The following is a 25,919-nucleotide window of genomic DNA, read 5'->3' as shown; positions in this document are numbered from 1 at the left end:
TTCACGTGTGTTTGTGTGTGTTTTTATATCTCTGAGTCTGTTTGTGATTATTTTGATTTTTTTTTTTAAATAATAATAAATATGATGCAATAACTGGGCTGTTTGCTAAATAATAATAATATTTATAATAATAATAATAATAATAATAAATTCATGATGTGAATGACAAGGTATGGGTGTCCTCCGAACCTCCACCTCTTCCCTCCCTCTCTCTCTGTCTTCCTCCTTTCCCTGCTTCTTCTCTACCTCTCTTCTCTCTTTCTACCCCTCTCTCTTTCTACCCCTCTCTCTTTCTACCCCTCTCTCTCTCTCCCTCTACCTCTCTTTCTCCCCCCATCTCTATTTCCCTTGCTAACCCTCAGGAGAGAAAGAGAGGTCTCCCCCTCTCTCTCTACCTGTCTGCCTCCCTCCTTTCTGGCTCCCTCTACCTCTCTCTCCCTCGCTTTCTCCTTTTCCCTCTCCCTGTCCCTTCTCTCTCCACCTCTCTTTCTCCCCCCTCTCTACTTCTCTTTCTCCTTTCTCCCGCTGTCTGTCTTTCTCCCCCCTTCTCTGTTTCTTGCTCTGTCCCTCTTTCTTCCTCCCCCTCCCTCCCTCTTCCCCTCTCTCTACCTTTCTTTATACCTCCTTCTCTCTGTCTCTCTACCTGTCTTTCTCCCCCTCTCTTCTTCTCTTCTTGACCCCCACCCACTCTCCTTGACCCCCGCTCTCTCTCTACCTCTCTTTCTCTCTACCTCTCTTTCTCTCTCGTTTTCCTCTATCTTTATCCCCAGCTGTCTCTCTCTCTCTCTACCTCTCTTTCTGCCGATTTCCTCTCTCTCGTTATCCCCCACCCGTCTCTCTCTCGACTTCTGTCTTTCTGCCCTTCTCTTTCCCTCTGTCCCTTTCCCCATCTCTCTACCTCTCTTTCTCCCCCCCCTCTATTCTTCCATCTCTCTCCCCTCGCCACATCTCTCTCACTGTCCCTTTTCCACATCTCTCTCCCTCTGGTTCTCCTCCGACTCTCGCCACTCGACATCGCTCTCTAACTCTCTCTTTCTGCCCCGCTCTCCCCCTCCACATCGCTCTTTCTGTCCCCATCGCTCCACTCGTTCAACCACCTCTGCCCCCTCTCTTCCCCCCCTCTCTCTGTGTATATCCACCTTTCTCGTATTCTCTTCCCCCCCCCCCCACTGGCAATCTATCTCTCTCCCTCTCTTACTCCCTCTCCACCCTCTCTCTCCCTCTCTCTCTCTTTCTCACTCCCTCCCTCTCTCCCTCTCCCTCTCTTACTCCCTCTCTCTCTCTCTTTCTCCCTCTCCCTCTCTTACTCCCTCTCCCTCGCTCTCCCTCCCCCCTTCCTCTCTCCCTCTCCCTCTCTAACTCCCTCTCCCCCCTCTCTTTCTCCCTCTATCTCTCTCTCTCTTCCTCTCCCTGTCTCCCTCTCCCTCTCTCTCCCTCTCTCCTCCTCTCCCTGTCTCTCTCTCTCTCTCTCTCTCTCTCTCTCCCCCCCTATCTCCCCTTGTTGTTGGGGGCGGTGTGTCTCTGGCAATGTGCGCCCCGCCTCCTCCTCCTCCTCCGGGCTGGATTTGAACTTGCACGGGCGGCTGATCAGCGCAGAGGTCCGAGCGGACAGCGGGTCGAGAGGAGCTGTGTCGGGCGTCACTCCCCCCCCACATCCCCCCCTCTCTCTCTCCCTGGGACCTGAGACACCGAGATCACAACCATTTCACCGCGTCATTGGGACTCTCATCAGGTATTTCTTACGTCTTCCTCTCCCTCCCTCCCCGCATCTTTCACTTAGTAAACGTTGCTCGTGCCAGTGCACGCCACTATGAGCCTTTTCTTGAATGCATGGTCCCGTACGTGCATGTCTGGATGAAGATGTGATAAACGTATGATGAAGCTGGACAGACACGCGAACCCGTGTCTGTCCATTAAGATCCACCAATCCGTCTTTATTGATGAGGCTTATCAAGAAAGTTACTGGACTCTCTCTCTCTCTCTCTCTCTCTCTCTCTCTCTCTATATATATATATATATATATATATATATATATATATATATATATATATATATGTTGTATAGTGTGTGTTTGTGTGTACTGTAAAAACATATAATCATATCCATATATGAGTGGTTTTTCTAGGGGCTCGCTTACACAGAGACATGGTGGTACATGATGGTACAAACACCAGTTTATTGGCGAGAGTGGCAAGATGTAACAAGCCGGGAGCAGATGGAAAGTTGTCATGACAAAGGCTCTCCGTGTGTGTGTGTGTGTGTGTGTGTGTGTGTGTGTGTGTGTGTGTGTGTGGGCTGATTTTAACCTGTGTTCATTGATTGCTCTGCTGAACAGGTGCACAGCCACCCTGTTCCTGGACCTGAATTAACTAGACCCAAGGTGTGGCTGCTATATATGTTTGTATATATGTATATAAAAAAAAACCCATATATATATATATTGTATATGTGTTTGTATATATAAATATTGTATGATAAGATGTTGCTTTTTTTGTTTCAGTGATCATAACTCTAGATTTGGCTGAGATGTTTCCCCACATAGGACACCTGCTCTACTTTTTGTGTCTGTGCTGTGGCCTTGCTCATCAAGGTGAGTTATTTTGAGTGATGGTTATTTGAGTTATGAGGTTTAAGGTTTGAGCTTCTGATCACTCGGAAGGCATTCACTCACAAATTTGATTTGTGGTTGACTTTTACAATTTTTTCTGGCTCTTAAATACCATTTCTCCCTTGTTCACCGTGACCCCGCCCAATTCCGTTTTGAATTAAATCATTGAATTGAAAGTCTTTATTCGTGATCCACAATGTTCCGATCCCATTCCAGTGCCCAGACACAGCATGACGATAGAGAAGAGCTCACCTGCGAGTGGCTCCCTTGCTGGAAAGGTGGTGCTGCCGTGCCACTTCTCCATCCTGCCGAACCCCTCCAAGACCCCTCCAACTCCCACCACGACGCAGACCCCCACGCCCACTCCTCCCTCCGGCACCGGCGACCCTCCTCCTGACACCCACATCGTAGAGGAGCAGCTGAGGATCAAGTGGACCCGGCTGGAGGCTGGAGAGGGAGAGCCGTTGGTGGTGCTGGTGGCCCAGGGAGGAGTGGCCAAGGTGGGGCAGGAGTACCAGGGCAGGGTGTCTGTCCCGAGCCACCCCCTGTCGGTGGGCGACGCCTCGCTCATCCTAGTCCGTCTGAGGGCCAGCGATGCCGGACTGTACCGCTGCGAGGTCATGCACGGCATGGAAGACACCCAGGACACCGTCAGCCTCAATGTCGATGGTGAGTGCAATAGATGCAATAGGTGGGCTGCTGTCTTGTGCACACATAATACAAATTACGTTATTCTAACATTGTGTTATATAATTTTTATGAGTATAATGGGTTATGCAAAGATAATACTGCATAACTCATAATTCCTAATTCATAATTATGAGTGATATGCTGCACGTATAGTAAGGCTTACCATTTCACCCATCACCTAAATCACACTGCACATCATAGGCCATGGAGTGGAGATTCTAGTGACACACACACATACTATAACCTGGTCAATATTGTGTAATAACACTGTAATAAGTTAGTCTATTCCTAGCTAGTCCTGTTATTCTTTGTTCATACATCATGTACAGAAATATCCACTATATTCATATTTATACCTAGACCCAGTCAATACTTCCATCCTTATGCTGCCACCAAGCCCGTGTCATTTGTTTTTAGACTGCCAAGCATTACTTTCTGTTTGCACTACAATGCATCAACTATGACCATGACACATTCCTTGGACATGAAAATGTACTTGGCCCCAGTGAACAGATTCTGATCCTGACGCAAGTGGCCAGACTCTACTTAAGTCCCCCGTGTGACCAGCTCTTGCAGAAAAGGAACCAATAGGAACCCATGTCAGGCTATAGTGCTTCATCCCTTTTTTCAAATAAATACATATATAACGCATCTTCACAATAGTCATTTCTAGAATCTCTGTGGCTTTTCTCTGGGTAGATAGAGGGAATATTTGTGAGGTGTTGACTCTGAACATAGGGACTTTTCCTTAAAGGGCTCTTCATCTGGTCAATCCAAAGTGCCATTTTTCATAATTAAAGTCGATTATGAACGTAAGTTTTCTGTGACCTCTGAAGTTGAACTAGGATGTAGGATGTGCGTATTTTGAGGCCATTTCCTTTGGAGTAATTTTCACATGGCTGGCTCTTCATCGCTCAGGCAGAATATTAGACAACCCTAACCCTCAACCCCCCGGTCGCAAGTCATTTCACAGAGATTCGACATTTGGGCTGAACGCTTGGCTTTGTTCAGAGGGTTTTGCTGACAAAGACGGTCCTTATGTGTGACATACAAGTCTCCGTTTAGGGACCCGGTCACTTCATTCATGTCAGCCCTCGACCCCTGTCGGGATATCCTCGCAGACCAGAGATATAATCCTTTCCCATCCAGCTGAAAATAAAGGAGCTAATCATACAAGAAAACAACTTCTTACAGATCCGGAATGACAGCCAAAGTAGTTAAATGTCTTTTATTCTGGGATTTTTTCTATACTGTAACTTCTCTACAGGGGAGCTCGACTTGTATTGGCGGCGCGATCGGGTTTCCACCCGGAATTAACTTTTCTGGCCTATAATCGTGTCTAATTATGGACCATTATGGATAAGAGAGAGGCCCGTTGTCTTCTTGTAGTAGCAATGTAAAGTTAAGAAGAGATTTTTCCACCGCCACCTTGCAGTTGGACGGCATGAACGGATTGAGCATTTCGAGTCCTTGGTTTCTCCTGCACTGAGTGGACCAAGAATGTTTTTGGTTTTTTTTAATTATTATTAAATGGGACTCCTGAAAACTCCTGGAACACTGTACAACCATAATAACTTGGTAAATACATAGGAATCATTTATAATTATAATTTGATCAGATTTTCCGATATCCCCATATCAATAACTTAACCTGCCCATAGAATCGCATTTGTGTATTCTGTATATTTGTCATATATTTGACTATTTCTGTTTTGTGTTTTTTGTCTATATGTTTATATTTGGCTATTTTAATTTATTTTATTTAGTCATTTATTTTCAGACTGTTAAGCTTAATATTATACATCTGACTTTTTCTGTTTACATTTTTTTTTGTATTTTTCGGCTATTTGTATATATTTGTAGATAATTTATGTATTTTATTTTAACTTTAATTTTTATTCTATTTTATTCTATTGTTCTTTTGATTCTCATAAACGCTTCTCTGGAGAAGGACACCAAACCTCACCATGACAAAATTCCTTGCGTAGTACGTATGTAAATACTGATGCCCCTGGTGGAATAAACTCATTCTGATTATGGTTCCGGTTCTGCTCTCTCTCTTTCGCTCTCTCCAGGGGTGGTGTTCCACTACAGGGCCAACACCAGCCGCTACACCCTGGATTTCCCCAGGGCCGCCACCGCGTGCCTGTCCGCCGGGGCCACCATTGCCACGCCGGAACAACTGAACGCCGCGTTTGAGGACGGCTTCGACCAGTGCGACGCAGGCTGGCTCGCCGACCAGACGGTCAGGTGTGGATTTGTACTTGTAGTGTTTTTGGCATATTGACGCATATTCAGGTATAAACACTTTTGAATTTTCATAGATACCCCATCACCGTGCCACGACCCGGTTGCGCAGGGGATAAAAAGGCCAAGCCGGGAGTGAGGACGTATGGTCTCCGCAACCCCACGGAGCAATACGACGTCTACTGCTATGTAGACAAACTGGAGGGTAAGCGGCGACGGAGCCGTTTGTATGATCTGTTTTGCAAAAACAAATTCCTCGTCCTTTAGTTCAAATGGCTACTTTTAGGGGTGCATCAACAGTGCCGTAACACGGTGCCAGAAAGGCTTCTTGGGCCGGTAAGCTGGCTCACATAACAGCAACTGCCAGGGCACTTGGGTGCTTCTGCAATATCCACCTACTGTTTTCCCCGACTCCTGCTTCCTCCTTCAAGGTTTTTAAGTTTCAATCATCCATGTATACCTGGAAATAAACTATGTTTTCTAAAAGTGCAGCCTTCTAATAAGCTGTTGTTAACCCTGTTGTAATAACCAAGACAAATCATGAATGTATAATAAAGATCTAACATATTAATCTCATTATTAGATCAATAGAGGGTTAGAAGTTAGAGGGTAGGATTTGGGTTAGGGTTGGGGTTAGGGTTAGGGTTGTATTTAAGTCTAATATAACTATATAACCCTAACCCTAGAGACGTTATTCCTACAGTAATTTGATTCCTCTTCTGCATTGAACGTTAACACCCACTTTCACTATCAAGTATCCTGAAGAGGTACCATGTCAAAATACGACGTACAGTATGTGTATGTCTATCTCTATCCACCCGGCAGGCGACGTCTTCTACCCTCCCATCCGACACAAGCTCACTCTGCAGGAGGCCAGGCGGGAGTGCCAGAAGCACGATGCAGTGCTGGCGTCCCCGGGGCAGATGTTCGCCGCCTGGAGGCGTGGCCTGAACCGCTGCGACTACGGCTGGCTGGCTGACGGCAGCGTCCGCTACCCCATCTCCATCCCCCGGCCGCAGTGCGGAGGAGGCCAGCTGGGCGTCCGCACCCTCTACCGCTACGAGAACCAAACGGGCTACCCCAGCGCTGACGACCAGCACGGAGTATTCTGCTTCAAAGGTAAGACGGAAATAGGAAAGCGACAAATAGACCATAATTGCATTGTAACAGCGCTCTTTTTCCGGTGCTGCAAATGTCATTCCTTTAAGGCCAGAATGTTTCAAATTCTACTTAAAAAATTTATTAATAATGGAAGATCCAAATTGCGAGGCTGTTTTTTCATCTAATGCGTCAGTTCCCGCCAGAATAGCAGCTCCGTGCTCATGTTTTACTCTGAAAGTGACGACTGTACATCGTGATGAAAGCTTCGACTCTTATTTTAGATTCGGTTCTTGACGAGTCACTCAGTCAAACGAGTCGTTAGGTAAATAATGGAAACCGGCTCTAGTGTTGCAAATTCTAAATTGCCAGGCCGTGCTAATTAATCAGTTCCAGTAACGATTGGTTACATTTTCCGACTTGCTGTTCGTTTTTATTCAGTTGATGTAACTCACTGGGAGCAAGGGAGGACTCTGAGTTGTGATTGGAATTTTCCCCAAAATCCTTTCATTCAGTTATTTATTTTGGTGGAATACAAAGAGTACACATTCACATTCAATATGAATATGCCAAATGCCTAGTCCCTAGTGTCTGGACTTCAATTCTGTCTTCAGTAATTGTTTTCAGTTTGTGAGTCAAAGATTCACTCTTTAGCCTGAATGACTCCAGACCCCTGAGTCATTTTAAAGATGTTCAGTACGAACAGATCGTTTACAAGTCTTACTTCACTAACTATTAGTAGGCCACAACAATAAACACATCTTTGTGATGTTTTTAGTGGTTAACAGGATAGTGGTGTGTCGTGGCACAAACAAAAGGTTGGTAAACGCTGTCTTATACCGCTGTAGGCACTGTTGTTTATCAGGGTGAGCACTCCCTCAGCTCTGATTGGACAGATGCTGCAAGAGACTTGGTCTGTATTTTGCAAAAATCCACATTAGTTGTTCTTTTCACCTTTTTTCATTCAGAACTCAGGGTCGCGCTGCACTCTATGCTGCTAAGAGGCCTAAACTGTACTATATACTTATGTAGGAGTATAGATACTCAATAAAACAATAGTCTTTTCAAAGTAAAAGCCCCTCCATTCAATGCGGTACTTTTTTTTAATGCAGTCAAGTATCAAACGTATCGAAATTTTCTTGAATGTTCTCGGTATTACATTCTCGTATTTTAGTAACATTGTCAAATACATTCTGTTTCGGTTACACTTGAAATACGCCAAATACGCCAAAAGAAATCCACGGCACACTTTGTTTTTAAATACTTACATTTCTCTCGTACAGTTTTGTCACGGACAGTTCGTATTGATTCCTCTTTCTTTTTAAAAGATTTGTGCTGGACCGTGCAGTCAAAAGAGAAACAGTTCCCATGCTTAGCTCTTAGCTGAGCTTCGACATAATGCTCGCGGGTCCGGCGACACTTGGTGGTTCTCCAGCCGTCGGTGGAATTACTCAGATGGGGGCCGGTTCTAATTCTAATGAGGCACCAATGACTTAGTAAGGAGACACAAATCTGTAGGGCTTGTTGAATCACATGTTTTCTGACAAAGGCAGCTCCCAAATAACGGACTGGGTCGTCTTATTTCACATTTTGTATGTTAGTCGGCCCATCAGAGACCCAAATGTGTGTGCACAAGCACTGAAAAGGTTTTTCATAATAGGTCCCCTCTGAACTCACATTCTAATTGTTTTTTTTGTTGTTTTTCTTCCGGATTTGATGGGAGCTTTTCCGCCTTCAAATTTATACGTGTAATCTTTAATTTAGAGTGTTTGCCTCCGGTTTGAGGATATTTTCTGTTTCTAGTATAAATACACAACACAGCCGGGAAATTTGATCCATCGTTCAAATTTGATACTCGGGCATTAAACCTCTCTCAGAGTTGTGTGTCTGCCTCGTCACCCGCAGAAACAACACAGCAGACAGGAGTGGTGCAGGACAGAGAATCCACATGTTGGGGCATCTGCAAAACAAAACAAAAACATATAGTACAGATTAAACTTATACTGCTGTGTTTGTGGTGGGGCTTTTATGAGGGGAAAACCCAACTCGTGCTCTCTAACACAGATACTGCAAGAAACAGGACAGGTCCCTAATGCATCGCAGCTGGACCCTGCCCAAATGGAAAAGAGGAAGAAGAGAAAGGGGGGAGTAACACTAAAGGCCAAGTCCCACGTGGAATCCGTAACATTGCTGGATAAAAAATATCCCGCAAAGGCAGTAGGTAGCCTCCTTTACCAAAAACTTCGGTGTGGAGTCTGTTCCCACTCGTTCCGGATACATTACGTCATGCTCCTGTGAGAGGTCTCTAATATCACGCAAGACTAAGAAACAGAATCGGTTTCGCTTTCAGACCAGCGCTTCGCTCCCCGCCTCCCCGCCCCATCGGACTCGGTTCCCTCCGCTGACTGAGAGGGGACAGAGCCCGCGTTCCCGGACGCAAAAACCCTCACCCAAAGTTGTTAAATCAGTGTGATGATTTTCAACCTGTCCTACACCCTCTCCTTCCGGAGAAGGAACGTTCTCCACCCGTTCTACCTCTCCCTGTCCGCTCGTCCCCTCTCCGGCTCCACGCTGGGGTGCAGCCGGCGGGCAAGCCAAGCGCTCGTGCCCAATGTCCCCGCACCGCACCCCTAACTCTAAAAGACACATCCAGGGTCTGAGAGGCATTTTTAAGAAGAAAAAGAATCCGATTTAAGAATAAAAAGACCTGTCTCCATAGAGGCTGGACGTGTTTGAGTTTCTCGTCTTTGCAGCCGAGCTCCACGGTTCTGATCAGACTTTTTCTGATCAGATCTGTAATTTTTTATTCCCGAAAAGTATTTTTTATTTTTATATTTGCATGAAATTAATATTTGTAAAAACCCACTAGTCGTGCTTTATTTGTATTCAGCGCCACCCCGTCTTTACTGCAATGTTACTGCTTCTATTCCCACACACGTCCATTTACAGCCACACCGGCATTTTCCTGGAAATGATACTAGGTCGAGAGTGGAGAAATTTACGGAACGGAATTAACGACTTCTACAGAAATCGACACTGGCTCCATTACCACATGACGCCAATACGGTACATTGCCAGTAGATTTACGGCTTTCAGTGCAAGTGGGAAAGGGGCTTCCCTTTAATCTCAATCAGAAGTAAACTAATCCTACTAAAATGCCTTTTGGACACCTTGCTTAATTTAGGATTAATTTGTATTACACTAGGATGTTCTAGAATAAGGTAATAAAGGGACTAGTGGGATCCTTCTGTCTGGTCTTGGTACTGGTCTTAGTCCAGATCATTCATGTTATCTATTGTCAAGGTCAACCTAGAGGCCCACGTCCATTTATCCAAAAATAAACCCGCCTCTAGTCAGATTTAATTTAACCCTTCAATTAGTCCTAGAGTAGCTCTAACCTTCCTTCTGGAAATCGGATGTTTTAATCCGAGACCAGGGCAAGTCTGAGACTATTTTTAACCATGACTGATAAAGGCCATGTCAGTCTAAGATTGGGCATAATCTGGGTCCACGAAACCGCCCCAATGATGACCAAGTTCTCCCAAAGAACCGTTCATCATTTGAAATTGTCTAATAGTATTCCCGTAGAAAAACCCAGCCATTTCAAGTAGACGGCAGCCCTCTCTCCATAGTTATGCGTCCTGGCGACGTGTCGGTACTTTTCTAACCTGCGGAGCCGTGTCATGTGTTTTGCCAAAGCGTTTAAATGGGGCGGCGGAGCTCCAAGCCGAGGCTGCAGAAGGAGCTCACGGTACAGTAAGAGTATAAGTGACATATGAGGACAGACGCCCGGCCAGATGGCCGCGGCTCCCAAACACATGACATCATAGCCGGGCAGGCGGGGTCGTTGCTTCTAAAGTGGTGGGGGTTGGCTCCTCCAAAGTGTGACCACTGCCAAAACCAAAAGTCTCCCCTTTCCTTTACTTTTGGAAGCCTATCGGTAATTTGCACCTACTCTGTACACACTCGGGGATGGATAAATAAAGAAATAAAAATGTGACGGGAGAAAATCAGAAAGAGGGAAGGGGGGGGCAGCCACTCCACCCATACAGGTCAATTACACACTGTTTATAAAAGCAGCATGCCAGTGACGTTCAAAGCCGACAGCTTTCTCTGTATGAACAACACAAAGAGGCATTGTGTGCGCCGCGTGGTGCGCCCTCTCCTTTCCCCGAGTTGGTTTCTAATGGCTGATGTTTCTCCAAAGCTAAACATACATTTTCAGTTGATAGAAAACCACTTTAGAGAGGCAGTGCCTCAAATGTCCCTGCAGTTTTTAATCATCGCAAGCTGAGATGTACGAACGAAATCAACCTTTTTTTTTTTTTTTCCTGCCACGGCAACTTTTTCACTCTTACCCCACTGTCCTGTTAACCACTTAAAACACCACAAAAGTGTATAACTGTGCCCATTATTATACCTACCACTGTACGAGTTAGTGATGGGAGATTTGCAAACCATTCGTTTTTTTTCCCCGAGTCACTTCAAACACGTCTTTGAAGTGACTCGGGAGTGAATCTTTGACTCACAAACGGAAAATAATTTCAGTGGGCTACATAAAAGGTCAAGGCATTTGCCATAATTCATATTGGATGCGGCCGATTTACACTTTTCACGCCACCAAAATCGAACGTTTTGACAGGATCAAATGATTCTTGTGAGAATTCCATTCACAACTCAGTGTCAGTCAAAGAGACTCTTCTGGCGCTCATCCGTTGTTCACAGGAAGTCCTCCCTGGCTCAACGTCCTTTACGCCGACTGAATCAAACAAAAGAAGGGTCAGAAAATTGAAAATCGACTCTTTAGTCTTTACTGACTGACTTGTCGAGAACCGAATCTCAAAAAGCAACCGAAAATTGCATCACTGCTAATAGCTCTCACTCTCAGTGTGAAACTTGAGCTTGTTCCGATGAACACAGGCCTTCTATTCTGACTGGAACGGATGGATTTGTACAGCCTTGAATTTTTGATCTTGCAACACAAGATCAAATGTCCGCCATTTATCTCGTGTGGAATTCAAAACGATTTCACGGCACACCTGGCCGTCCGTCATGGCACATTAGTGTGTCGCTGCGCGTTGGTTCAGAAACACTGTACGTCAGATGAAATATTTGGTAGGATGCCGGCCTGAAAACCGCTCAAACTGCCAGTTTCAACAGTGTTTACCAGTCTTTTATCGAGAAGATGAAGCCGTGCTGGCGGGGATCGCACCAGCTCTGTTATTATTCTATCATTCCGACACCGGCGGCATAGCAGCAGGCAGGAATTAAATATGTCATATGTTGGACAGGTGACCTCATGTCTCAAAAATTATGATCGTTGCTCCATTTCCTTATAAAGCCTGACCGTGCACTGATGCACGCTGTGACCTTGTTCTCACAGCTAATCACCGTCCATGTCCATTGGGGCAGTAATCAAGCTTTTCATCCCCGTCCCTCTTTCTTTTGTCTTCGTTATTTCTTTTCACTCCTCTCCTGTCCCCATTCTCACTTTTGGATTTGTTTTTTTTCTGTGCTATCTGGTTTTGGCGTCTCCTTTGCCGCCCTCCGTTGCAGCCAAGTTGCCAGAGCCAACCACCGCATTGCCACCAAAGGCCGTTGATGCCCAGGCGCCCGGTAGCACCACGTCTAGATCTCCCGTTTCTTCTTTCACGTCTCCCTCGCCCGGCGATGGAGAAGGACTTGACCAAGTCGGCGGCTCGCCGACTCAAGGGCCAGAAACGGCTTCCGATGCATCCCGTACACGTAGCTACCATGCAGCCAAGGATCGGATGGAGGCTTACAGCACAACCGGACGTCCAACCACAGGTGGAATGCCACAGACCGCCGCAGTGGTCTTCACGTCCACGATGACAGACCCCCATCCCAGTCCGGGTCCGGGTCCCACAGACCCTGCGGCTTCATATCTCTTCCCAGACTACGAGGTCAAAGACTTCAACACGGGCCTAACCCAGGTGGAGTCCCTCCCGGGGAGAGGAGACGCCCTCCTCCCCATGGCGCTTCCGGCTTTTCCCTCCACGCAGACCCAGCCCGCGCAGCTCGATATCGCCCACGGCAGTGAGGAGGGGGACAGAAGGGAGAGTGGGAGCGGTAGTGGAGGAGAGGGAAGCACTGGCAGCGACATCTCAGGCAGCTCCGAAGAGCCCACGGTCATGACCTCGCCACGACCCGGGGTCGAAGGCGTCATCCTGAGTGCCGAGGCCTGGATAGTCCCCACGCCTGCGTTGGTGACAATGGACGGCCAGCAGCCCGCGGTGGTGTTCAAAGAAGACGAGGCGGGCTCTTCTACCGGCATCACGGGATCCACTGAGTCATACCTCGAGCAGTCACCTGCCATTGCCAAGGAGGGTGTGATCAATGTGATCATCGTCAATGTCCATGATAAAACACAGTCAGGTAAGAGTTTTAATATTCACTTTTTGATACTTTTTGATATGTTTTTTTGATATGTTTTTTTTTTTATGATGTACACGGATCAGCCACAACATTAAAACCACCACTAATAACGACGAATATTGTGTTCGGCACCAAGATGTTAGAAGCAGATCCTTTAAGTCCTGTAAGTTGCGTGGCGGGACCCCCTTCTATCAGGCTTGCTGTTCAAGCACATCCCACAGATAACTGTAACCCAGGCCATCCACATGATGGAGAAGAAAAAGTGATTCATCAGACCAGGCCACCTTCTTCCATGCTCCATGGTCCAGTTCTGACGCTCGCGTGCCCATTGTAGGGGCTTTTCGGCGGTGGACAGGGGTCAGCATGGACACTCTGACACAGCAAACTGCGATGCACTGTGTGTTCTGACACTTTCTATCATCATCATCTCCACTTGCTGCCTATCCTAATATATCCCACTTGTGCCATGTGCCGAGATGATCGATAATATTCACTTCACTTGTACAGTAAGTGGTTTTAATGTTGTGGCTGATCAAAAAAAAACAAAAAAAAAAACATATATATATATATATATATATATATATATATATATATATATATATGTATGTATGTATGTGTGTATATGTATGTGTATATATATATATATATATATACACTGTATGTATGTTTGCATGGGAACCTCCAAAACTGATGTATCTTGCAAATGATTCTTTCCTGAATTTTTCTGGATTTCTGGATCTAAATGATCTAATCCACCCCTAATCTCTTGGTTTTAAACTCAGATTACAATGCCTGTGCGTTCATAACTCCTAAATCCTCAAGTTGTGTAATCAAAGAAGGGTGGTATTATCACTGAAAAACCCAAAATATATTGGATTCCAAATACATATATATACAATATGGAGTATGTACAGTATGTGCTTAAAGTAGATAGTTTGTATGGGAAACCTATGTTATTACAGTATTGACCATAATGCTGTATAGTTTAAGAAATAACTACTCTCACATTCAGTGCTTGAGTTGAGTATTTTACGTTTTGTGCCGGTTCCCACGATATAACTTCCCCGTATTGCCATAAATTCTTAGTGAAGAAGACACACAACCTTGCATTGTTTCAGACCATGGCAGCTCAGACCATGGCAATGCACAACCCTGATCATAACCTGTAACACAGAATCCCAACAAAATCCCTCAGATTGAACAACAGACATCAACAACATTTATGTTCCATTATCTGGGATACAGTTTTTAAGCAGGATATCAAAATGCATAAGAGCTTGATTTGGCAAATGCTTGAATTTTGAGCCACAAAAACACAAACGTTCTTCTCTCACACGTTTTCTGACATAACTTGTAACACAGGTACACCTAGTGTTATGCTGTATATTTTATTAACATTTTGAAATATCAAAGGTTTTAAAGGGCTACTAAGGTCCTACTATGCTCCTTTTTACACAAGTTAATATAGGTCTCTGAGGTCCCCCAAACCATGTTTTTAGGTTTTTTTAATGAAAATACCATAGATTATGCTTTCTAGCCATTCTAACATGCCCCTACCATCCTGTTCCAAAATGGGCTGTTTTATGTGGGTGGAGCCACCCTTCCAACCCCGAGTTCTGTGAGCAAATGGGGTTTGAGCTTTACTCCGTGTTCCGTTGTATGTAGTAGGCAACCTTTCATTGATTTCACCCTATCAGTCCCCCAAAATCAGTTTCGGAACAAATTTGAGTTGAGAAATAAGCAATCCAGTTGCTGAATCTTCATTCATATTAGATCTACAAGGCTACAATTTAAAAGTTTGTTCCAACTTTCGTTGTGGGGCTTCAAGCTTGAAGGGGGCACAAACTCAGCAACGGGACTCTCAGACGCAGAATTTTTTTGTTTCGCGTAAATGTCGGAAAATAATATAAATTTAAATATCTACAATAAAAGCACACAATTTTTATTGGTTTTGTTTGGAGAAATGCACAGCGGGTCACGCGCCGCAGCCTACAGTCTATCGACCGCATATTTTTATAAAAAACCTTTTTTAGAAGGAAACACACAGCAGAATTTTTTTTAATTTAAATACTTACATTTCCATTGTCTGCAGTTCCTTCACAGACAGTTGGGATTCATTTCTGACTCTTACAGTATATTCATATCACCACTCTTACAGTATTTCATAGTTTGTGTGTGACAGAGAGACCCAAATCAAATGTATGTGCACAAGCACTGAAAAAGGTGTGTTTTTCATAATACCGTAGGTCCCCTTTAATACCTTGTTTCAACAATCTATTTCTAGAATCATCTGAATTTCGAAGCTGATGGACCAATTTAGCTGACATGCTTCCATGTTTGTCCTAAATGATCAACCGTAGTAGATGCTAGATCATGTTTTGCAAGTCTAGCAAGATATCAAGGTTTGTCTTATGTGATTTTCTTCTTTCCTTTCTCCTTTATTCCCAGTGAATGAAATTGTGGATTTCCTAAACCAGCCCATCGGGGTCGGTGGTGACAGCCCCGTTCTTCAATTCCCCCAGTTCACTGGCCTGTCAGTGTCGGACAGCGAGATCCTCTCCCAGGGCAGTGGCGACGTCGACTCTGTCCTACCCGCTCCCATCACCCTGCATCCGACGCTGAGCTTCATCAACGGAAAACACGAGGTACTGGGATTCAGGGTGATCCCCCTTTCCCTGGACCTCATTAGCATTGTTCCCTGTCGTCTCTAACTGATCCACCCACCACCTCGTTCAAGATTCAGATTCAAGATTCAAGATTTTTATTTGTCACATACATATACATACTTTCATACATATATGCAGTGAAATGTAATGCAACGCGCCCGGTGATAGCACACAATATGTCCTAGGAAAAAAATAAAAGTAAAAAATTCCTTTCTAATAGACCGACTAACTGACTCCTAAAACATCTGCTACTCACCAGGTCAAATTCGAGCCGGATCAGCCAGAGGAGGCCAGAGGTGACCAGTTTGAGACGGCCACCCCTGTCCAGCCCAGGGAAGAAGAGGAGGGGGAAGAAGAAGAACATGAAGGAGAAAAGGAAGAAGAGAGTGTTACTCCCTTTGACTACAGTGCCATTGAAACTCCCTCGGAAACACGGCCTTTGGAGGACATCGTCCACCAAACTAACCCCACTGAGACATACCCACAGATACTGTCAGAGCCGGATTACCTGACGTCCACGTGGAGACCCCGCACAACCAGACCCTCGTCTCTCGCCTCGTCCCTGGCCCCTGGCTCCTCCTCCTCCTCTCACCTCGTCACCCACCAGTCCGTCACAGCACCCTCCCCGTATGAGGACATGGAGGGTTCCGCGGGCCACACCACTGATGATGACGGAAGCTCCGCCGATGGCACTTTGCCCACCCAGGCCGCCGCGGCCGTTGACAGACAATTGGGCATGGTGACGGACGAGACGGAAACAGGCGCTGAGCTTTCCACTCTCGCCCCAGACCAACACCAGCCGAGGACCCCGGCAGAGACAGGGGACTCAGAGGGCTCTACATCAGCTGAGCAAGCGGGCTTGGGACAAGACGTCTATCCGCCGGAGACAACCGGGTTCACGAGTACGCCGCCGTCTTCTCGCGCCACCCCCCAGGCTGGGCTCCTCCCGGGCGCGGGTGAGGAGGCGACGGAGACGGGCTCCGGAATAGAACCGATCTCCGGAGACGGGGAGACCTCTGGGGATCAGGAGGGGTCGGGTGACCACCCGCATGGCGGAAAGGTCACTGCTGCTGTTTTGCCGGCCATGATGGCCGCGACCGTCGAAGACCAAACCACGCCGCTTAACACATACAAGGCGGACCAAACCACAGTGGAACATCCCGCACGTACTTCCGTCGCGGCCTCTCATGTTGAGGAACACACCGCAGCAACCAGCGATGATAAATACCCTTCATCCAGCCTTCCTACACAGGCTACACAGGCTACACAGTCTTCACAGGCTACACAGTCAATTCAGTCCTTACAGGCTACACAATCTACCACCGGCTCAACACATTACATAGACCACCCAAAAGTTTCCACCGCTCTCCCAACCGACCACCACACCCATTCCATTCCTCCTTGGGTCCTGAACCCTGACCCTTCTTCAACGCCTCTACCAGAAGAGGAAGCCCGCTCCACGGTGCTGCCAGAGACAGGCTTCGACATGACCTATTCCGTGGAGGCCAGCACCACAAACCTTAGAGGTAAATGGAATACACCGGCCATTAACAGTTTTGCAGTTAGTTAAATTGGGTGTCCCACAAAACACATCATTTGTTGTTATAATATTGCGTTGTTTGTCTAGATCTCTTGCCGTGTTCAGTCAATGACTGCCGCAATGGCGCAACCTGCTACAAGAAGGGAACAGCAAGTGTCTGTGTATGTCCACCTGGATACACTGGGCAATACTGTGATACAGGTATATGCTACAACAAACCAACACACACACACACACACACACATTCACACAGAGCAACCCTCTTTATACCCCAGATATTGACACTGTAGTGACAGATTGATGGCGTGGAATAATGGAGGCTTGTGTTGTGTGTCTGCAGATGTAGATGAATGCCAGTCCAACCCCTGTTACAACGGAGCCACCTGTCTGGACGGAGTCAACTCCTTCACCTGCCTTTGTCTGCCCAGCTACGCAGGAGAGCTCTGCCAACACGGTACGATACGTGCCTGTATCAATACCTGGAAAATGTGTTCTTACTAGTCATTTACATCTTGTTCTCAGTAGACATACTGTCAATAAAAATTACGGTTTTAGCCATTAAACTGGGCAGTTTAGAATCCATCGCATAAATGGCAGTACTTTGTAAATATATATATGCTTCATAGATATAAGTTTATAACTATATGATCTCAAAAGCAGACTGATTATTACGATTTGTGTGACATATAAGTAATATTATGGTTAGTGGATTCCCCCATTACTTCATTCCTATTTTTATTTTTATTTTTTTATGCAGGAATTTCCATGGTGTCAATTTCAGTTTAAAGTCCCAGAACTTACTACTCATGCCCATATAAGCACACAAAGCAGGAAGTTTTTAATGTACATGCCATCGACTGTAGAGAAAACAAGTACAATATTGAGCACATCTAATTGAAAAGATATATATTAGTGTAATATATGTTGCAGATAGACGATTATTAGAGGTGTCACGATAAGTTAAATCAATGATTCTATTTGACTTTTGATTTTAGGGTCAAGATTCGATTCGATTTAAACATATGTGTTTTTTTCAGCACTGACAGCTCTGCCATTGTATGACTATCGAGTCTTGATTTGTAAAGAAAAACACTTGTTAGAAGAATAAACAATAAGTTACTCATTAAACAACTTTTATGTTACTCACCAAAATAAGCGCAGAAAAACAGATGTTATTTTTGCCAGAAGGGAACGCTGGTAGTAACAGGCAAATTACTACCTGCACCCCCTGGTGAGAGCGATCTTTTCTCCAAGCAAAGCAAATAAAAACTCTAGATGTATTTCATTTACTCCGTTTCCTGCTGCTGTGGAGCAGATCGCAGATTGCTCCCGGAGAAAATCCCGCCGGACATTCCGCCGGTGATGGTCGGGTTTATTTCCCACTTTCATCGACGCATCTGTGGAATTACTGGACATTCTGTCAGTGGAGCACTCTCCCCTGTACACACAGTGAAACACCGGAGGAGAGGGAAACGCTGGTGCGTCTCCGCCAATGCAGGCTTCCCACACCGTTACCGGGTATATTTCTCTCTAATGTACGTTCACGGGCGAGCCGCAGTCAACTCCACTCAGGGGACTGCAACCCTCCCCCCAGCGCACACTGCATTTGTTTATCGGCGGATCTTGACCGCCCCAATACGGCGACCATGTCGAACCCATGGCGCTCAGAAACCGTGAAACCCACGGACACAAAACCAAAGGATTGTAATCGGGGCAGTCCAGATATGCTGTGGTACAAGTTTTATTGACAAGGGACCATATCTGTAGGAGGAGTTAGGGTAAAACTGTGACGAGAGCAGAGGGAACTGGAAGTAGTGGAGTAGAGCGCTTTGTGACATCATACTCCAATTTGGTATATATGAGCAGGGTATGACTCTGGGGCTTTCACATAGGACGTGCTGCGCACTTGTGGCGAAAGGTTGCGTCAAAAGATGTGTTTAAATGCAGTGGAGATTAGCGATATATGACCGATGGCCCATAAATATTACCTATACGCCCTGTCATTAAAATAAGATCTAAAGACATATAATATTGTGATATACATAAATATAATTAATGAAATATTTCAAACAGGCCAAACGAGCTTCAAATCATAATACCATGAACAACATTCCCAGGGGAAGTGTTTCCTGAATGGTTCGTCTGGTTTGTCCTCACCTGACCCTCCAGGTGGTGCATGCTGGAGTTATTACGATGATCAATAGTGGGGTTGATGATAGCTAATACCCTCCAGCATGGACAGAAACTTTCCATCGCGCCTTTATTGGCATACACACACGCGTCTGAACTCTGCAAAGACAAAACAGTCATTGTTTACACAGCCCGACGAGGCAGGCGGCTGATTATAGGACTTAAACTTGTTGTATATTAAACTAGTTTGATTTTGATTCTGTGTGTGTGCGTGCGTGCGAGCGTGCGTGCGAGCGTGCGTGTGCGTGCCCTGGACCTGGACAACGGGAGGGCTGTGGTATAGAGGATTAATGAAGTCCAGCTTGGTTACTGAGCTCATGCGTGGAGGGGCCTTTCTTCCCAGCTGTGGATCTGATCTGTCCCCGTCTGGTGCACAAGCCCTCTCCTCTGGTGTGCAGCTGATCTGTCTCTTCCTTTTGTTCGTCCGTTCGGTAGTTGCTTGCTTCATTTGCTCGTTCATTAATTTGTGATATGTGATTTTATATGTGTACTATCTATCTTCTATGTATATTATACTACAAATACATTTTCTTCCTTCCTTCCTTCCTTCCTTCATCTATCCATTCCCAGAGGAAAATTGCCATGTCAACAGGTCACATAAATTATTATTATTATTATTATTATTATTATTATTATTATTATTGTTATTATTATTATTTATTATTATTATTATTATTGTTTATTATTATGTCCTTTTTTCGATGTTGCCCTGTCAGACACCGAGGTGTGCCAGCCCGGCTGGCAGAAGTTCCAGTCCCACTGCTACAAGTACGTCACCCACCGTCGGACCTGGGACGCTGCGGAGAGGGAGTGCCGGCTGCACGGCGCCCACCTGGTCAGCGTTCTGTCGCAGGAAGAGCAGAATTACATCAATCGTACGTCCGCGCCGCGTGCATAACTCTGACCCTTAACCTAACAGCACCGTGTACCTCACAGCCCTTATTTTGCCATTATTCATGTGGGCAAGGCCAAGACTCTTCCTGTGTAGATCTACCGCTACGGTGTGCTGTGTATTTTTTTGCTGCAGAAGGTATGTTAGTGGGGGAAAAAAATAATAACAATCTGGTAAAATTGTGTCTCCACAGGTCTCGGTCACGATTACCAGTGGATCGGTCTCAACGACAAGATGTTTGAGAGAGACTTCCGATGGACCGACGGCAAGCCCATGGTGAGCCGGGCAGCCGCACTTTTTTGTCGTTTCAAGCCGAACTGATCGAAATCCTATCCCGTTTCTTTGCCTTTCGATGTTGCCCTTCAACTCATCGTATAGCGGTTCGTTCGCTCTTCTTTCTTTCTTTTTTTTCTCATTTTCATGCTCATTTTCTTGGATGCTTGTTTGTTGTTGACAGAGGCGTGCGGGTTTGAGTAGAAGATGTTCCGAATAAAGCCGCAGATAATTGTTGCCGGATCTCCTATTGCCATTAAAAAATGCAGCCCCTTATTATTTTTTTTTTATTTTAATTCCTTGTCCGAGGCCGAGTGAAACACAAAAGCCGCAGATCAGATCGCGATGCCAGCTCAGATGTGACTTATGAGCGCGGTCGCATTTGTCATTAAACTTCCCCGCGTGGTTGGACGCCCGCGGTTGCGTCGAAACCATACGCGTAACCGAAGGCAATGTTTGTTGCCCTTACTTTCTTTCTATCATTTTCCCATTATCGACGGAATAATATGCAACCTTCCGATTATTAGTGAGTGACCCAGGCCCTGCTCTGCGCCCCTACCGTTCGCCTGCGTGTTTGTTTAATGACAAGTTCTCTCTCTCACACACACATTGTGGTTCCCTGAGGAGACCTCAGCTGTTAAAGCATGTGAGCTGAGTTATGCAGCAGAGGGAGGAAAAGAGAGGGAGGAAAAAAAGAGCCAAGCAGCCTGTTGTGTGAGCCTGTAATGTGGAGGCACACCCTTGTTTTTATGAAAATGAATGTTTGTATGTTGCAATATAAATAACAATAATAATAATAATAATATATGAGAGAGAGAGTTAGCTTTTGAGACTGCATGCCTCTGATATTAAGTCCATATGTCCATTCTTGTCAGTTTTTATGTCCGTGTTGGTACACATGGATATTGAGAGGAGCTTATTTAATGAAAAGTGTCATCATTTTCTCTTTCTTTAATAAAAGTCCCCCCAAGACCGAAGCCACAAGTGCCACAGCTGGATTGAGCCTAAAAAATAGAAACTTCTTAGCACCCCTGCATGGTTATTCTTTGAATTACATCTCATAATATACATACTGTAACTCAGTGACGTCGTTAGAGGTGGGCATTGGGGGTTTCTGCCCCCAATGTTTTACGAATATCCCCCAATCTGAAATATCCCCGCAGGGCGGGCTTTGGTCCCCGACCATGCCCACAGTGCGCAGAACAGTGTATTTTTTATTTTAGATGTAGGTTATTTTATTTTACTCTGTTTCCTTATGGAACAAAATAACCACTGTGCATAACTCTGCTCTTAAGACCCCCCCACCACCCCCCACCCCAGCAGTGCAGAGGTGTTTCCAATCTAACCCCTTTACTTCCATATATCCATAGATAGATATTATATGTGTTACTATCTTCTATGTAAATTATACTACAAATACATTTTCTTCCTTCCTTCCTTCATCCATCCATTGCCAGAGGAGAATTGCCATGTCAACAGCTCACATAAATTATGATTATTATTATTATTATTATTATTATTATTATTATTATTATTATATACAATAATAATATACAAGAAATAAAATGGCAATATGTAATACACCTATGAATTGGCTGGAAATTTGGCAATATACAATAGTGTAACGACTAACAAGAAGATAGGGGGGAAAAAATAATACACAATAAACCTAAAAATGAAGAATCAACAATAGAAGTAAACCTAACAATGAAGCTGAAAAATAAATCTCAAAATAAACGACAATGACAATATACAGGTCATATTTTAATGACCTAAAAATGAACAAAAACACATTGGTGAAACTTATACTGAATTTTAATGTGATTCATTTGAGCCCTGGAATGATGTGGAGAGGTGCAAAAGAGCCCTGTGAGCGTCTCGGAGAAAATACTGAAGATGCATTTTTTGTGTACTGTTTATACAGTATAGAAAAATGTTGGTTCAATGTTTATTTTTTTATGTATTAACTATGCGTAGCTTGCGGCCTATTTAACCAGCCCATCCCTCCTGCCCTACCTGCTTTGCTGCCTTACTTGCTGCTCTCCATTTCCCCTGCATCTACCCGTTGGGCTGTACTCTTCTATCCGGGGGGGGGGGGTTCAAAGTCATCACTCCTATATTTCTAGCTTGTATGCCCATGTTTGCTGTACACCTCAACAAAAGAGCCCAGTCACAATACTTGATCACAAACATGAAGATCTTTTTTTTTTTTTAACTTATGGGTTGAACACTGCAAGCCTGGTGTCTATGAAAATGTGCAATATTATGAACATTGTGAACCTTCCCAGCAATACGATCACTGGAGGCCAAACCAGCCGGACAGCTTCTTCCAGTCGGGGGAAGACTGCGTGGTGATGATTTGGCACGAAGGAGGACAGTGGAACGACGTGCCCTGCAACTATCACCTGACTTTCACCTGCAAAAAGGGAACAGGTAGCGGCACCCGTCAACAAAACACGAATGCACAGCCATAGAAAGACTTAATAACAGTTAAAACAGTCTTTATATCACAACATTTCCCTAAGCCTCACCTTTTGAGCGCCCTTACAGTTTCAACCCTCTGCGTTCCAGTTTTCTGCAGCCAGCCCCCGGTGGTGAAGGACGCTTGGGTGTTCGGACCCCTGAAGGAGCGCTATGAGATCAACTCCCTGGTGCGCTACCACTGCAGGCAGGGCCACATCCAGCGTCACACCCCAACCATCCGGTGCCGGGCCAACGGCCAGTGGGACGTCCCCAAGGTCACCTGCATGAGCCGTAAGTTCCGGCCCGTTTGGAGTTGGGACGAAGAAATACAATGACCACTTCTGAAACTGTTTTATTTTCCCCTCCACCAAGGAAGTAATGATGGCTTCCCCCCAAAATATCCTGAGAAAGCTTGGCATCAAATTCCATCCTATATTGTAGAGAAGGTTATCCATGAAATAAGGAAGAAATTATAACATTGATATAAAATCATAATTTAACTGTTTTTGTGGCTGTGTGGGTGCCCCACCCTACCATAAATTAGCAATGATTTTTATTATTATTATTATTATTATTATTATTATTGTTACCAGTTAATTTTTATTTTTATTAATTATATTATATTTTATACAATTTATTTATATTTAATATAAGTTTTATTAAAAAATTACTTCAATATGGGGTTGGGGTTAGTTAATGTCAAGGAATTGGAAATAGATTTCAAGCAAAGTGCAAACAATTACATTGGTCAGTTATTTAAAATGATTGCTTAAGGAATGAAATAAAAATAAATAATAGTACAAAATATATAAATAAAATGTTTTAAATACAAAAATAAATAAAAAATACTAAAATAATATTACAGTGCTTTCAGTGCTTACAGTGCAGACACTTTTTTTTAACACGTCGCTTCCTTGTTTTCTGTATCAGCCGCAACGTACCAGAAATCGTTCGCCAACAAGCACCGGCACCAACCCAACAACCAGCATCAAAACATGCACTTCAGCCATCACACCCATCAAAGCTTCTACAACCACCAGCAAGGGAAGCATCAGAATCACCACTTCCACAAGCAGAGCTGGAATCCTCTCCAGAGGGAGAAGAGGCAGCGGGGCTTCCAACCAGCGGGTGGCGATCAGATCAGACACTGATCTACAATATTATTATCATTATTATTATTATTATTATTATTATTATTATTATTATTATATAAAAAAGAAAACCCTGCTTAGACAGAGTACACAGTAATGTACGTTGTCTCTCCGTGGCTCCCAATAGGACAAGGGAGTGGTTTCACATAATGAATCAATATCCATAAACACTTTACTGTATAAAATGGTTGAACCCTAATCAACATCATATGTAATATTACAATTTGAATAATTTTATGGTGTATTGATGTAGCGTCCACTAGAGGTCTCAGCTAAAGTCATTTGCTAACTTATATTCAGTGAGATGCCTTCACCCAATCTAGTGATCTCAAACGGAGGATATGTGAAACTTTTATTTAGTCATCATTTGTGTCAGATCTGGAACATGGTATGTCCCATCCAGTGCCTTCGTTCAAAAGCAATATTATTATTATTATTTTAAATTTTTTTTTTTTTTTTTACTTTGTTTAGAAATCTTTTTAAGAAATCCAAATGCTTTCGAGCAAAGTATACATGGTACAAATTCATGGTTGAATTATTTTGACGTGTTTCAGTCAGTCAATCAATCAATCGGTGATTAATCGACCACAGTTTTGTTCGTTTGGGTTGTTTTCCATCGTAGATATTTGAACTAAACATTTTTTTTTATTTTTTAAAGATGATTCAATAGGTTTATTTGATTGCTTTTAATCTTACAACACAGAGCCAGAGAGGGAGGCTACTATAGAGCCGCATGAGCATTATGCTGAGTATTTGGCGCATAGCGAGTCAATCGCTTTCGGGCTTTATGTTGTTAATCATAGGATAACAGATAGATATTATATGAAGCCAAATTAATCTAACTTATTGTATACATTGAAATATGAATATGGACTGTGATTTTTTTTTTCTTTTGGGGGGGGGGGGGGGTCATTAGAACCGAAGTTAGTCTGATAATGATGATGTCATTGCTGTTTACAGATGTCTTGTCACGTTGTGCCTTGCAGAGAAAACATGTTCTCATTTAATTCATGAAAATGCCTGATTTTATTTTGTATTGTACACTTGTTTAGCCGTGTGACGTGTCAACACGTCCCCGCCTGACCAAAATGTCGTTTTCATTCATTTATAGACCAGGGATAAGTACAAATATTTTGTCAAAACTACAGATCTCAATGTGTGGTGCTGACTCAGACTGTAACCAATAAAGGGACCACGATCAAATATTTTTGCATGCTCTGGAGGGACACATTGATAAGATTGTTTTTGTTTTTCTGGATCATTATCTTGTGCATTTTAACCATTCTGTTTCTGTTCTGAACACATAAGGCCTTTTTTTTTTATATACTAAGAAGTGTTTTGTTTTTGTTGTTATTAGGGATAATAGGCAAATACGCAAATTGTTTCGAGTTCGACTGGAGTGATCTGTTGCAGTGAAGAGCTTATTTATATGTAATCTTTGTTTTAAATTCCTGTTTAAAGTTACTGTTCAATGTGTTTTTTTGTCATCATATTTTCGTTCCAACACCCATGTGTTGTGTGTGTGTGTTTGTGTGTGTTTGTGTGCAATAAAATTTGAATTAAAATTTTTAGACTGGTCATTTTATTATTGCCGCTATTTCCAGCAAGAGGTCACTTTATGAACCTTCTGAAATAGCTGGAATAAATATTGTACTTAAACTAAATCATAATTTGTGAATACGTTGGCAGACTCATTTTCTATGTTA

General features: G+C 44.1%; 1 protein-coding gene across 1 annotated transcript; it reads left to right on the top strand.

Annotated features, from left to right (window-relative positions):
* Positions 1-1,653: 1,653 nt before the first annotated feature.
* Positions 1,654-25,778, top strand: vcanb (versican b). Its single transcript, XM_080017872.1, has 17 exons — positions 1,654-1,732; positions 2,336-2,380; positions 2,501-2,590; positions 2,825-3,277; positions 5,373-5,547; positions 5,622-5,749; positions 6,370-6,663; positions 12,199-13,038; positions 15,487-15,683; positions 15,964-17,230; positions 17,332-17,445; positions 17,585-17,698; positions 20,151-20,309; positions 20,520-20,602; positions 22,888-23,032; positions 23,171-23,353; positions 23,993-25,778. Exons 3-17 carry the CDS (start codon positions 2,527-2,529, stop codon positions 24,211-24,213), a joined length of 4,437 nt encoding a protein of 1,478 aa, XP_079873998.1. The 5' UTR covers positions 1,654-1,732; positions 2,336-2,380; positions 2,501-2,526; the 3' UTR covers positions 24,214-25,778.
* The last annotated feature ends 141 nt before the right edge of the window (positions 25,779-25,919 follow it).

This window comes from Zeus faber, assembly GCF_960531495.2.
Source record: "Zeus faber genome assembly, chromosome: 17".
Taxonomy (NCBI): domain Eukaryota; kingdom Metazoa; phylum Chordata; class Actinopteri; order Zeiformes; family Zeidae; genus Zeus; species Zeus faber.
This window is presented reverse-complemented; position numbering and strand designations above follow the sequence as displayed.

Bases quoted from the DNA above. Each gene is read 5' to 3' on its own strand.
- vcanb (XM_080017872.1), top strand. From the start codon at position 2,527: ATGTTTCCCCACATAGGACACCTGCTCTACTTTTTGTGTCTGTGCTGT. The intron at 3,278-5,372 runs GTGAGTGCAATA...CGCTCTCTCCAG, and splicing joins CGTCAGCCTCAATGTCGATG to GGGTGGTGTTCCACTACAGG. The intron at 20,603-22,887 runs GTGAGCCGGGCA...GAACCTTCCCAG, and splicing joins GGACCGACGGCAAGCCCATG to CAATACGATCACTGGAGGCC.